Source organism: Colletotrichum navitas (assembly GCF_030913465.1).
Source record: "Colletotrichum navitas strain CBS 125086 chromosome Unknown LY79scaffold_22, whole genome shotgun sequence".
Classification (NCBI taxonomy): domain Eukaryota; kingdom Fungi; phylum Ascomycota; class Sordariomycetes; order Glomerellales; family Glomerellaceae; genus Colletotrichum; species Colletotrichum navitas.
In genome coordinates, this window is record NW_026850568.1 from 432,288 (window position 1) to 446,967 (window position 14,680).

Here is a 14,680-nt window from a genome sequence, read left to right on the forward strand (position 1 = left end):
TGGCCTGGGGGGTTTCCTTTGCATGGGGTGGTGCGACGCTCTTGTTTTCAAGCTTGATGTTTCAATATTCGTCCGTACTCTACCGGTACTCATTTCGCTGTCGTCTTATAGAGCCTTCGGCAACTCGTTTCCGCCCGTACAATCAATACGCACGTGCAAAAACAGCGCCCTTGCTTTTGTGTTCGGTATGAAGTGCAAAGTAGGTAGGCAGGTAGATGCCTGACGATTGAGTTTTGCCGCTTCCCCTTTCTCTTTCCCCTTGTGCGTATCGCTGACGCGCAAACGGAGACTCCCGCCAAGATGCAAGCCGACAGAGCACGCCGGCCCAAATGGCAATCAATGATGATGATGACAACAAGGGGCCGACGGAATGAACATTAATCAGTAGGGGGTGTGAGTACGGGAGGAGCGGCAGCCGATCTGCGGTGCACCGTTTGTCTTGGAACAAATGCATCACTGGGCGACTGATGATTGACATCAAGGGGCACGCTGTGGTGCTGGCTGCACGAACGGCCAGGCGTCTTTTCTCTAGTGGTCGGGAATAACCAGGGAGGTGGCATCTACCTATGTAGTTTAGCCTGATGAACCCCCAGTCCCCGACAGGCTTGAGCCCATCGACAACCATGAGATGGTCTCTAGCTGCTAAGTCTAGGCCCTGGCCACCACGGTCCACAGGTGCCGTCGTTGTTTTGAAACGGTCGACGGTGACTAAGTAGCTGCTCCGGCGCTTGGGGCGATGAAGCCTCTCGCCATCTTTGGCGTCTTGATTGGCCAACTCAAACACAAATGATCTGGCATCATCCATGAATCATGCGGTGGGACGGTAAACTGGACAAGACAGTAGTGTATTGCGCACCTATGAACGATGGCATTGTTTGCTTCGTTAGGGTCTATGCGGATGGGCCTGGTTGGCTGATTAAATGTCTGCTTGCTTGCCATCATGCTTTCCCCTGTTGGTCATTCGAGTCCTCGGCCGCCTTGATAGTACGCATAATGGCAGAGCTTGGGAAACGCAAGCGCAGGTTGACCGGCGACGATGCAACATGGGCTTGTCTGGCTGCCTGGGACGCCCCCGCCGGGATGTGTCTCTTGCGACCAAGGGGTCGGCAGATCCTGTCCGATCCCATCAGCACGGCTCGGTGCCAATTCGCTACCATCCGTTTAATCCACCAGGGAGGAGATCGGCCGCGGGACACAAGCATGCCGAAGGTGGGAGACCAGGGTCTGGCAGGGATCACGGCATCGGCACCTTGTGTGGTTTTGCACGATACTTGGTGTTTGCGTCGTTGGGCCCTTGAATTAACTCTTCTTGGGGAATTTAGGGCACTTGGATATCCGGTTCATCCGTACGAGGGCACGCATGGACGCTTGCGTGTTTGTGCGGTGCGAATGCGGCTGAAGAACAACAATGATGATAATGGCCCTGAGCATTGGAGATCAGATGATGATGATGACGGTGCAAGGTACCTATCGTTCCTCGGCAGCAGGTGCAACAACAAGAGCAGCAAGAGCGTTGAGAGATGTCAATGTCAGTGTCATCGGCTCAACTGACTGATTTGATTGATGGATGTCGTTTGTCATGCTGTTACGGCCGAGGCCGTGTCCGTGTCCGTGCCCAATTTCCCGGCCATCGCATGGCTATTGCGTAGTTTGAGGAATTGTCACAACCTTCACTCTTCGGACTGATCGTGTCGCGGTTAGGAAGGCTCGTCGAAGCGACTGTCGCGCGCGGATTAGATGTTGAGGAGATGACGGACAGGGACAGGAGTCGGTCAGACAGACAGACAGACAGACAGACAGAGAGAGGCATCCGGAAAGGATGGGAAAGATACATTAGCCAAACGTCACTCCGTCCCTCCTGCGCGCCCCTTTCCTCACTACGATGTGCCTCTCCACGTTCCATGGGTAGGTACCTACCTAGTTTATGTGTATGTGACTTCAAGTGGGCTGAAATACAGGGCATGAACTGATCGCAACGCAGAGCTGGAGACAATTCCCGGTGCAGCGGCGCGCCAGGTGGTTGTGCCTCAGCTTTTAGTGTGCAAGAGGCGGCCGTGCCACGCGGGATTTTTACCTTGCCTCTCTCTATGTTTACGTACCTCGCAATGTTCAAATCGTGTACCTTGGTTAATAGTTATACTATAGTCCAACTGCATTCGGGGCCCCTTTGGATTGCCTCTGGTTGATTGATAAAATCAATCGCCTTGAGCTCAGGTCCCTGAAAAGAAAGAGTCCTTGTACGTCGGCAGCATCTGTATGGTATTTCGTGCTCCGTTTTCGGTTTGTGGCAAATAGGGACCATGGTATATTCTTACCGCTCCTCACCTAAATCTCTCGCAGGCGCACCCCCAAGACATCCCAATCATGTCTTGTAGTATTTTGTGTTAGACATGGATGAGCCACCCGCTTCTCGATCGGTGGCCCCTATAGTGTCGTACGTACCGCCGCCGAGAGCATCGTTGTCGAGTACATAACTGGGAACCCCTGGTCGCTTCTTTGTTCTCGCACATTGCGTTCCCCATCTGCCCCCCCATCCGTGTCCATGATCCTATCCTCGCCATGATCGACAGCGGCACACCACCCGCCCATCTGCAGCCACACTCCCCACCTCGTGTTTGGTTACCATTGCCCTGAGCGCTCTGTCCTCCGCCTCATCTTCACCTCTTGTCCCTGTCTAGCGCATTCAGGAGCAACACCTGAGCCATACTCACCACGGCCGCAAAACCCACCAAGGCTCAGTGCGCATCTCAGCCGTTCGACCCAAAAATAAGACGAGGAGAGAAGGGGGAGCGGGAAGGGTCGGGAAAAAATAAACGGAGAAAAAAAAAAAAAACTCGCCCTCCTTTGCCTGGGTCTCCCGTCACGATACCTTATTGTATCTCACTCACTCGGCGCAAATTACGGCACAGACGTGACTTCACTTAGTAATGCCAAACTCTATGTTGCGTATCTTGAGCAGCCCTGATTACTGCTGCCTCCCTCCATACCCTTGGCTTTCCTCATTTCACCGGGTACATTGTCATCTCTGCGATCACATTGAAATTTTCAATTCGACCAACTCCCATCGAAATCTGAGAGTACTTAGTTGAAAACAAAATAGACGCAAAGCATAGTCCCCGGCGGTTGGATTCTGCTCCTCTTGGTCGGAAACGGGGGCAAGAACACCCTTGTTTCTAATTTTGCCGCGTGCCCACTCGATCACTCACCCGTCACATCATGGCTGACGTGGCTGCGAACGTGGGAGTAACAGCCATGGCTATCCCAGTCCGGTTATCTGGCTGTGGCGCCGCCGCGGCTCTGGGGGAGAACGCGTTGTAAAAGACACGCCCGAGCGAGACCTTGCTGATTGACGTGCTTCAAGATGTGATGGAGGAAATGTTGATGCATTGAGAAACGGGTTTGATTACTGGTAGTTTCCGCAATTTGTGCGGTGATAAAGAGCTAAACCAACAGGAATAATGGAGAGATTTCCCCTAAACCTCTGCCATCCTTCCACCATCCTATGCCAGACCTCATTCATATATATCAGGTCTCCCAATGCGCCGTCCCCTCGCTGGGGTATTTTTGTTGAAGACCAACCAGATGCAAAATACAAGAAGTACAAGTCGCCCTTTTTGACACGCTTTAATCACGTATTCCCTTCCCATTGTGGAACTGCACGCGTTTGCAGTCGCGCATCCCTTTTTCTTGTTGATACAGCAGAGCATCATACACGGATGTGGTGCTTCTCCGTAATTAGTTTTTGTAAAGACAAATGCTTAGCCCAGCAATGCCGAGACATCCATCCTTGAGTCCTTATCCGTGACCGAGGGCGAGATAGGTGGAGGCACTTGTTGAGCGATGCTCCCCACAGGTGAGTTGGGTGCGGTTAAGAGGTGCGATGTGATGGAGGGCAACCGCATGTGTCCGGCTTCCTTGCCATCGCCTGGTGCGTGGAGGAGACTGCCAAAGGAGGGCAGAGAGCGCGGGGCTGAGTTGTCGTCCATGCGGAGGGGTGCCAGCTGGATGGTTGGCGAGTTGCCCCGCGACAAACACTGGGGGGATGTAGTGTAGCTGGAGGCGGCATCTGAGACTGTAGATGCTTCACCGTCGAGCCCGTCACTTCCATGAGATGAAGTGGAGTTTGGAGATGGAAGAGGAGACTCGAGTTGGTAGTAGCTGTGGCCATGAGTGTAGAAGGCAGGGGACACGGGCGAAGACATGCCGTGCCTAGCATATGAGAGGGAGGAAGCGTGGGAGTTGATGGTGAGAGCCGGGCGTTGATAGGCAGATGGGCCGTATCGTCGGTCGTCGAAGCTGGAGCTGCTCTGGGTGGCTCTGCGGCGATCATGACGCTTCCGGCGGTTCTGGCTTCCGTTCCACCAGTTCTTGACAGCATTGTCACTGCGGCCATGCAGACGTCTTGCAATCTCTGCCCACCTCTTGCCAATCTCGTTAACGAGGATTTCTATCTGGGCACCTTCTTCAGGCGTGATGGGCTCGTGGTTTAATGTAGGCTTGAGGTTTTGGTGGAATCGTTCCCTGCACTGCTTTGGCGTCCGCGTTCCCAGAGCTTGAGCAATCCGAACCCAGTTCAAGGGGCCCTGGTCGTTGACAAGCTGCATCAGGTAGGCATCCTCCTGTTGCGACCACGGCCCTCTCCTTTGGGAAGCCATTATGGTGATGGTTTTGCGTTGGGAAGCTACGGATGGAAGCCGTGGGAGGAGGTCACTTGTTGGCGACGTTGTCGAAGAGACGAATGAGTGAGATATGTGGGGTTATATTATGGGTGCGTGATGTATGTGAGATCCAAAGGGATAGAATGATAGATTGCTCGACAGGCTAGTGGATAGATGATGAAGAGAGGGGAGGGGCTGAGTGAGGTCTTGGATGAGCGTGGGATGTCTGCCGTATATATGTTGTTGAGCAGGTGGAAGCAGCGTGGTGGAGAGACAATGTGCAAAAGCAGAAGTGTGAAGGTTGAAGAGGCTGTGCGCTCAGAACGAAGTCAGGTGTGTGCGAATTCAAAATAAAATTGGAGGGCATGGGGGGACGAAAGAATAAGAAAGGTTAAGGTTTGAAGTGAGCCTAGAGGAGGGTGGGAAAAGACGAAGAGGAAGAAGGGTGAAAGGAATTTGACACTCACCCCCTCCCCAGCACGGATACGTAGATCAGAAAGATCATAGAGCAGGAGCAGGGCAGAGCAGAGAAAGAGATAAGGCAAAGAGAGACCAGCAAAGGGCAATCAATGATGGCCGGTGGAGCGACGGTTCTTGAAAATCCCCCAGCACACACACCTACCTAACCCGATCAAGGGCAAGCCAAGGCACTTGCCGGCAACATCAGCGACAGCGGTTGCGTACGTTGTAGCGCACATAGGTAGTTCAGTACTCAAAAAAGCACGATCCGATGGAAGCTGGAATAGGACAAGACACCTTTCCAGCTGGGAGGAACGAGGGAGGGGGAGTGACCGTCCACCGCACGTAGTTCACCCAAGGGTAGGTAGCTCAACACCGAGGAGCAAGGGGAACAGTACCTCGGGCCAGGAACCAGGGGGGTGTAAGACATGCAGCCAAGGGGGTGAGGCTAGCGACTTGCACCTGTTCGAGTTGAAATGTTGCTGTCATCTTGGACAAGACTCGAGAGAGAAAAAGAGAGCAACGATACTGGAGAGAGGCAGGCCTAGGCCTCTCCCGGCTCACAGCTCCCTTCCAGCTCCAGCTCCAGCTCCAGCTCCAGCTCCACTCCAGCTTCGACATCTCCCTGAGGAGCCCGCAGGGGTACATACCCGACCGATAGGGTGATGTGCGTTTGTACTATGGTATCCGCCCTCACGTTTCCAATCCCTCACGCTTCTCATCGTCATTCTCGCCCTGTCTCTCTCACTCTATTGTCTACTATATACTCCTCATGAGTGACCGGCACCAATAGATGAGCGAGCGGCCACCGTCCCTTTGCAACACACGCAGTAGAACCATCGCAGCAAGCAACAGGATGCAGTGGTTCAAGGTGGGTGAGCGGGGGAGGGGGCCTCGTCCTGTTCATGGAACCACAGCCAGAACCAGGCGATGAGAAACACTCTTTCGACTGACCCGGCTTACTCTTACGGCCATCTGCTCTCGAAACACTCCCCAACTCTTGTAAGCCCGCACTTCGTACCATGGTACAGGTATTTGTCTCTCTTCGTTCACCCCGGTCCCTGTCGCCTGTCCCTATCCCGGTCCCGTTTGCGCTGCCGATGAAGATGATCCTTGCAAGGTCTTTTTCTGCTACTGGCCCTGTCCCTGGTCCTTGTAGCGGCCCCGGCTCAAGCCACAACCCAAGCCAAGCAACGCCATGGACCCAGCGGGGCAGGATTCTCTGATCTGATGCTAGGATGATGCCAGGGTATGTGCCGCTGCTGGAATCGGGCGCTGCTGGAGAGACGGATAAGGCATGGTGAGAACGAGGGCCTCGATCGCGCAGAGGTCCAACTGTTTTCCGCGGTAGAAAGGTATAAGATACAACTACTTGAGACACCACACCAGGCGCATTCGGCGGGGTTCAAGTACACTTGGTCGTCTCCTCCAAGTCTCTCTTGGCTGTTGGCTGCAGCAGGATGTGACTTGATGTGTTCGCCGGTGCTGTCCGTACCTGAACACCTATGGAGCATGTAGTTGAACCAACCGAGTTAAGATGAGCGGCCCATACCAAACCACTCCGGCGAACCAAGGGCAGCATCATGCAGGTCCACGTCAAGGGACGTCTAACCGACGAACATAGATAAGCGCATTCGGATAATGTCGAGCGCTCGGGCATTGTCGTTGACGGCTCGTCCTGCTGTTCCAGCATCTCGTCTGACGACATGCTTCTCGTCGATCTGACCGGGTCAGGGAGCATTTGTATTTTTGGAATTCACAAATGACCAAAGGTTAAAACCTTGTCTACTTCTTCTCTGTCGTCGCTGTCCTTGCGCCTTGTTACTCTTGGACACAGATCAAGGAACGGTTGATACGCCCAGGAGGTGACATATATTCTCGTCCTGCAGTGAAGGCACCCGAACCCGAGTCCATCAACCTTTCGAAAGATTGACAGGTCGAGGCTCGTGTGCCTGGCCAAGCTGCATATCCCAGATCGAAGAGGGTCCGCATGGCGAATGCGAGTCGCACAAGGCACAGACAACATGGACACACGGAAAGACGGCGGGGTGCACCGGTGCAGAATCTACGAGCCTATGGTGCGCGGCCCTCAGGATGCAGTGTACCCTGCGCCATGTGTAAACGCGGTGAGATGCGGATGCGATGCAAAATCGACAAGGGGGGGCGCGCATCGACTTGCTGCCTCTCTGTATCTGTTCTTGGTGCGGACGTGTCCTAGGGGCATTGACGGGGCAAGCCAGCCCAAGGTAGATGGGTAGATCTTCAATTGTCTCTGTCTTCGGGTACTTGGCAGAGAGAAAGGAAAGATTGCTTAGGGGTGGGTTCGGCGTGCATCGGGACCTGGCCTGCTGGAAACGGCAGCAGCATCAGAGTCTGGTTGAGCGACGGAAGCAGGCGCGGCAGCTGGGGGGCAGCGTGACGCTGAGACGAATTACTAGGTAGGTATCCCAATCCCCATCCATTCATCGTCCCGGGAGGGCCGCGTTCAGCTGGCTGGGGTGAGCGACCAGTGGAACGTGGCCGGTTGGGGAGGGGCGGCGGACCGGCGATCATCATGCCGGGGGCGTCGAAGCTGGTCGAGGCTGGCAAGATGTGGAAAAGGTGCCCGAGTGTGGAGCTCGAAAGGAACGGGCGTGGAGGGCGATTGGGTGTCGGCATTGCGCAACTACGATGTGTCCGTAACGCGGCACGAGGACCGGTAGTAACGCCCATTCGCTCTGCTCGGCGTATGCTACACTGCGTAACGATCCAATCCCTCTTCTGTCGGTCTGGGTATGTTCCAACTTGTTCGTGAGCGCATTCGCGGGGGCGCGCGGCAAGATGATGGTAAACAAACGAGGTTCGAACGTCAGGGTCAAAGGGTCTGGTTGGGGACGTGGACATGGATGTAAACGCCGTTTCTGGTGGAATTGATTGGCCCGAACAGCCCAGTCCCTCCCTCCTTCTTGTTTGTCCTGGCTTTCTTTCTCCCATGTCCTCCAGCCCACGTCCCTTTTTCAGTCAGTCAATAGCCAAGGGAATTCACTCCCCACCCCTTTCCTTGCCTGAACCGTCCCGGTCCAATCCAGCCTTGTCAGCCGAACAATTGAGGAGAGCACCGAGCCTCAGCGCAGAGAGAGAAGAGGGGACGGGAGAGTCGGGTGCTGGTTTAAGGGGAAGAATGCAATATCGTGTCGTGTGTCAGCGAGCGTCCGTGTTACCTACTGCGTCCGTCCGTCCGTCCAGGGAGGAGCGAGAGGTACCAAAGGTAGGCATGGTGTGGTGTTGGTGCACGATGGGTAATGTTACCGGTACTTGGTGGCCGGGGCGGCATCTGAAGGCCGGCTGCCAGGCCATCTACTTGACGGCTGGCTGGTTCCAATCAGTTTTTGTCATCAAGCACGAATAAGGATGGTGTGCTGCTAAAACGGGGATGGCGCGGCAGAGTAATTGCAAATCCAAAAAGATTGCTTTTTTTTCTTCTCCATCGGACGGTGCCGCCAAATCATGATAAGCCAATCGGATCGGCCATGGTCTTGGGTTCTGGGTTCGAGAAAGGAACGGACCAAAGAGCCGGCCGACCTTTCTTCCTTACCTTACCTACTTAGGTAACTTACCTACACTCCCTAGATGCCTGACCAAGGGAAGGAAAATCAAAGCGTCGACAAACGTCAACGTCAACGTCAACGGTCACTGGACACAAAGTGGGCCAAGCTTCTTGGTCGGAAATGGTCATTGTCAGTGCCTCATCCGTACCTAAGGGTGTGCTCGGCCGCTGGTCATGATTAGTGATTAGTGGCCAGGAGAGGTTTCCGGCGTGCATAACTGCTTCCGAGGGGTATCCGGGGCCGGATGCTTGCTGCAACTAGAAAGTCAGATTTGTGCAATGTATCTTTCTGAATCCATCGCAACCCACCACCAAAAGAAGGAAAGTGTTATTCAAATTAAGCTTTTCTGCCGTTAATCCTGGCATTGAGAAATCGGTGGCCAGTGTGATTAGTGGCCAGCCTGAATGCGTGAAGTTAGGTAATACCGGTACTTCAACATCACGAACCTTTGACTATTTGAGCAAGCGGTGAGCTGGCCATGGGCTAACCCACTTCGGCGGTACAACGAGCATAAAGTTGGGGTAGCACAAGTAACGAAAAGTCCCTCCTGGCCACTAATCACTAATCATGACCAGCGGCCGAGCACACCCTAAGCCGTGTGCTCCATGGTACGTAGCCGTTCCGCTCCGCCTACTGGGTCCACTCCTCAGCTGCCCACGCGTGTTCCTGGCCCTGACATAACCCGAGCCCGCCCCGATGTGCTTGTTCATGGATTGCCGGATGGAGCATGGCGTGGAGGCGAGAGATCCCTCACAGACCGTACACATACTGCGTAGAAGAGACGACGAGGAAAAGACATCGAGATTGGAATGCGCACGGCAATTGCCATGCTAGCGTCCCGTGGCGGTAATGGACATGGCAAGGCGTCGTCTTCTCGGACATGCCTTGGGGAGAGCCAGCACCAACCCTAAAGCAGATAGACTGTGCATCAGGCGTTTGGGCAAGCTTGAAGCACCAGGTTGTAATACCGGCATCAGGCAAAATGATTCGATCTTCGGTGCCGGGTACGGAGGCAGGTATCCTCGTGCTTTATCCTAAACATAACACGCAAAGAGAGGGGCGGGGAGAGCGCCCACAACCTGTGGGGGATAGACTAACGCAAGCTGACACTCAAAAACGGCCCAGAACGATGCCTCAAAGCCGCCATTGCGACGTCCTTGATGTGCAGTTAGGGGCTGTGTCTCGTCCAAGATGTCTCCCACTTTGTACGAATTAGGACCCACAAATCTCACAGGCATTCGTCATACATGTCTCGAGAGTACTTATCACCAGGCACCCATCCAGCACTGTGCCAGTATCGACGTGAGCGCAGGTATAGAGCCAGATCTCTAGAGCCTCGTCCCCGCCAGCTCGAGGCTTGTTCTCGGGGCAGTACCAATACCGGCGAGGAGGCTTCAGATAAGCCGGGCGAGATGGACTCGTACAAAGCCACAACGGGAAGCTAAGCTCGGCCAAGGTAGACAACGCCGACGAAGGGAGGTACACTTATCGTTGGTCGCGGGCGAGAGTCGAGGTTGGCCCAGGTACTAGAGAGCCTAGGTACTAGAGAGAGAGAGAGAGAGAGAGAGAGAGAGAGCTATAAGGCCTCGCCCTTGCCGGACAAATGCAGCGCGATGTAGGCAGGGCACGAAGAGGGAGCACCCAAGGACAGGAGGAGACACGAAGGCTGAGCACGCAACGGGTGCTAGCCATAGTCTATTAACCACAGGCCAAGGCGGGGAAACTGAACAAGGAGCAGTTCCCAGGGCTGTGGGGCAAGGCGGCAAGAGCGGTGGTGGCCGGCCATTTCCGGACGCAAGATTTGAAATTCCCCTCGCCTCGACAAATGTGACTTGGCAAATCACTCTCGCCGAGAGCCAGGGCCAAAACCATGTAACGACGGTGATTTTGCGCTGTTGTTGATGGGACGAGCAATGTCAAATTGCGGCAGCATTCCGACGAGAGAGCAGGTGAGGAACACGACATTGAGACGCGTCTGCCGTCTGTACCCTGATCTCGTGTGGTGAAGCTGTTAGGGTGTTAGGGGGGGGGGGGGGCAGGGGCTTGTCTAGGTACCTTTCCTCATGACGTGGTATGGCCAGGTACTCGTGCTTAGACGGAGAGCGGTTTCAGGCATAGACACGTCCAGCCCAGTTGGGTTGGTAAAGGTAGGCTGAAAAGACGGAATAAAATAATCAAACCTACCTACCCACATACCACACCTACCTTCTTACCTATCTACAGCACGGTCCCGTAGGGTACAAGAGCGGGGAAACGTCAGCGGCCGAGCGTCGCGCACTCGCACTCGCCGCACCTTCCAGCAACTGTCCTAGCTCCTTCTCTTACAGGACGGGAGACTGCATAATGCAATTCGGGCCAAGGTATCAACGTTTGCCTCCCCAGGGTCCAAAGTTAAATGAATGGCGACAGTGATTCCGGACGATACACAGATGGGACGCAATGCCGATTGCGGAAGCAGGGGAGGATCAAATGCAATCAAGCAGGCTTTGCAGGAAGGGAAGGAAAGGCGAAGAAAAGAGGCAAACCTGAAAACACAAATACCGGTACAGTTTGAAACTCGGATGCATATGCAATTGGAAGTGCAGACACGGACGCTCATCATTGCCTCTTCCGCAGAGCTCCCATGCCTCTGGTAAGACGCAGCGGTGCTGCAGAGTCGGTCGTTTCTTTTGTTGCGACTTGGGTATCTAGAGACAGGCACAGGCTCACCATGACATCTGCGTGAGCCGCATGCATTCTTTCTGCTGCTTGACCGAGTAGGTAGGTATCTGGCCACGTCGGGGGAACAACGGCAGAAAGAGGGAAAGTTACTCTCGACCTCCATCTTTGTCGTTCTCTGTTCCGTCCATGTTTGGGCGAGAATCCTACCTCGGGTTCCCCTGGCAGGGTGACGGATGCTGGGAACGGGTGATCTGCAAGGCATCTCGTTGCAGCTCGGCTTGCGGGTTGCCTGCATGCCTGCCCGCCGCCGAGCCGCTATCCGTACATCCATACCTAGGCAGGTACACTACTGTGTACATGGGGTTGATGGTGAAAGATGAAGTGATATTGGGCATATAGATATAGGTACCCTGTCCTACCTACCTAGGAACACGGTCAGGCGAGAGCCGTGCTATTGGGCTCCCTCACCCTCCTTGCTTCTGTGTTTTTGCTTTTCTTTCACCCTTATCTGCCTTACCTATAACGCACAGTTGGCGTGGGGTATTCATAAGCATATATATATATATATGCACAAGACGAGGCGAGACACTGACGAGACGGGTTATTTTCTTCTTTTTCGACTTCAAAATTCAATCTATCCCCCCCCCCCCCCCCCCCCTTTTCCCATTAGGTATCCTTGCTATTCGGCCTACGGCGACAGGGCGTTATCCCTATCTTTTCACACCGTTTCAGCTGCGACTTGCCCCCAGATCCCGTGCAGCTTTACCAACGACCTGGTCCTTCCTTACCCATTGGTGTTGCAGTAGCGTCTTGATGCATTGTAAATTAACCTGATGCCTGTCTACGAAGGTGCACCCCACAAGGCATCTAAGAAACCCTGCTCCATACCTACCTAGTATCTGGATACCTTTGTGCACGTGTACACCCTCCGTTCGTGGTCATTAATGGAGGAGCGGGTCAAGCGGTCAGAACCACCTGCCTAATGTGGCTGACAATGCGAGATCCAGCGTAGAGGATGTCAAGGAGATGCAAAGAACTACGAGCGTAGGCGATCACGGCCGCACTTGGCCCGTCAGGCTCCGATGAGAAGATTGCCCAGGTGCAATCAGATGCGGGATAGGAGACGGAGCCTCCGGGGGTGAGATGCCCTACCTAGGTCTACCTACCTAACGTTGAGATAGCTGGGCACCCGGGAAAGGAACCATGTGTGGGGAGGAGGCTCACACTCGTACTTTCCTGGCAGCTGGGACCAACCAAAACTCGAAGCTGGACTGTAGGGGCCGCAAGACAGGAACCAACGGCGGAAGGCACCTGTGACCCGGGTAAGGTAGGTACAGTCACATGCAGAAAGTCTGGGCCCACCCCGCATTTATACTATCAACCGTCTTATAGAGTCAATACCGCGGCGCTTACGAGCTGTACATCAGGCCCGGATATGGTATATATAATACTAATAGACAAACAATTAGCTTTTAATTGACTATACTCTTGCCATATATATTATCAATTTTATGGTCCTATTCTTAGTAAAAGTGATGGGGTAGATGTGTGGGCTGGAGGGAAATAAGAGGGCGGGCCCAGACTTTTTGCACGTCACTGTAGGTAGGTACTACCTAGGTGTTTTACGCACAGGGAAAGGAACACGGCCAGAGTCTCCCCCGTCCCCACCCATAGAGCGTTGAACCACAACTTGGGGACCTGAGCTGATGGCGTCCCTGACACCAGCAACACGGGCACACTCGCATTTATTTCCCACACCTTGAAGCGTCGTAACCTGCCGCCGTCGGTTTTCTACGGTGCCTTGTACAGCCGGCTACGGCTAGGCCTCCCAATCCGTCCTCTGCCGCAGTCATTAAGTCGTTAATCTAAAATCGCGTCGCCATCGAGCCATCTATTTCTCATCGCCAATACAGCAAGACAGACCGTCTCCGCCATAGTCAGCACGAGGGGCTGTGCCTTCTGCCCTTGTTGTCCTTCGTTGTCCTTCTCGACGACTCTGCCGCCCCCCGCTCGCCTCCTGCCGCTTCACTACATCTCAGCCTCGGTCCAGTGAGACAAGGTACCCATGAACGGCGCGACATGCCCCGATTGAAACGATCCCAACGACCCCAGCTCATCGTCGTCGTATGCACGTATAGCCGACTGAAATGCATACATGCTGAATCTGGCTTCGCTCCTGCCCGTCTGCATTGGTTGAGCCGCTACTAGACCACATGCATCTAATACTTGATGCCTGAAAAACGCAGCGATGATCTATCGGTATCCCGCTGTTGCAATCCGTCATGCATGCAGGCTTTCAGAGGTGCCTCGCCGTGCGCGGTTACTAGACTTCATCGAGACCTCGACGCATGCGGATGCTGACGCTTTCAATTCACCTCTCACTCACCCTCCAATCGCCCGGCTCAGCCTAGTCCCTCACGATTAATCAAATTACAAAGGCTTTTCCTCAGCACAAAGCACCCAAGCCTCCAATCTTTGGTACATATCGCGCCCAACGCTGTGCCTTCCTCGATGCACCCCGTCCTTTCTGTCTGGCTTGCTGACCGATCGGTTTAGCAAGACTCGAGCTCAAGCTCAAGCCTGGTAACCCCAGGTTCGGATAGTACCCAACCGACTGGGAGCATGGGTGGAATGGGCCCTAGGCCGTCAAACGGGATTATCCATGCCTATGGATCGCAGATCACGAAACATAGATATCTCTTTGCATTCTCCCTACGGATACGGATATTCGCGAAGAAACACGCCCGTTCCATGGGCTCCTCACCAGGAACCTTGCATCAGGGGCTGCTGGTGCGTCGTCCACTACTGGATTTTCTTGGATGTTCTGGATTAAAGAAAGCCCTGCATCTCCCGTCGATACGGACATGACCTGTTGACAGTGAAGGGACCTGATCGTAGATGGCGGGGCGCAAAAAGCAAAGACGAGCATGAGACAAGTTGTACCAATCACTGGGAGAAGTGATTAGTCCTGACTGGGTCGGAGGCTTGACGAACCACTGTTACATAGTCTGGGTTCCACGACACCCCCATGACATTGCCATGCATGTCCACCTTAGTTCCGTCAAGGAGTCGAGCGCTCCGTAGTGGGACCACAAGGGGTGTGATGGCTTTCGTACGTAACTATGGAACCCCCCTAGTCACTCAATAGTTGCCATGTCTATGGTGACGGATCGCGCGCTCCCTGCTGCTAATGTTGTTGCAATAGATGCTTGCTGGCTTGAGTAGTTTTTTCTCGTTTTTTTGGGGGGGCTGGAAGCCATGGCTACCTGCTCGGTCGCGCATTTCCATTCCTTTGGGACCAAGATCTGGCTTCTG

At 54.2% G+C, this 14,680-nt stretch overlaps 2 protein-coding genes across 2 annotated transcripts; both read right to left on the reverse strand.

Annotated features, from left to right (window-relative positions):
• Nucleotides 1-3,758: 3,758 nt before the first annotated feature.
• On the reverse strand, nucleotides 3,759-4,655 carry LY79DRAFT_513369 (myb-like DNA-binding domain-containing protein; the record flags this gene model as incomplete). Its single annotated transcript, XM_060554482.1, has 1 exon — nucleotides 3,759-4,655. The coding sequence occupies one exon, from the start codon at nucleotides 4,653-4,655 to the stop codon at nucleotides 3,759-3,761; it is 897 nt and encodes a 298-aa protein (XP_060415313.1).
• A 6,233-nt stretch (nucleotides 4,656-10,888) lies between these two features.
• Nucleotides 10,889-11,867, reverse strand: LY79DRAFT_550777 (uncharacterized protein). The gene has a single exon (XM_060557585.1). The coding sequence runs from the start codon at nucleotides 11,694-11,696 to the stop codon at nucleotides 11,013-11,015; it is 684 nt and encodes a 227-aa protein (XP_060415314.1). The 5' UTR covers nucleotides 11,697-11,867; the 3' UTR covers nucleotides 10,889-11,012.
• Nucleotides 11,868-14,680: the final 2,813 nt, after the last annotated feature.

What these genes read in the sequence shown, in the direction of transcription:
- LY79DRAFT_550777 (XM_060557585.1), bottom strand. Translation starts at nt 11,696, where the DNA reads ATGGATGTACGGATAGCGGCTCGGCGGCGGGCAGGCATGCAGGCAACC.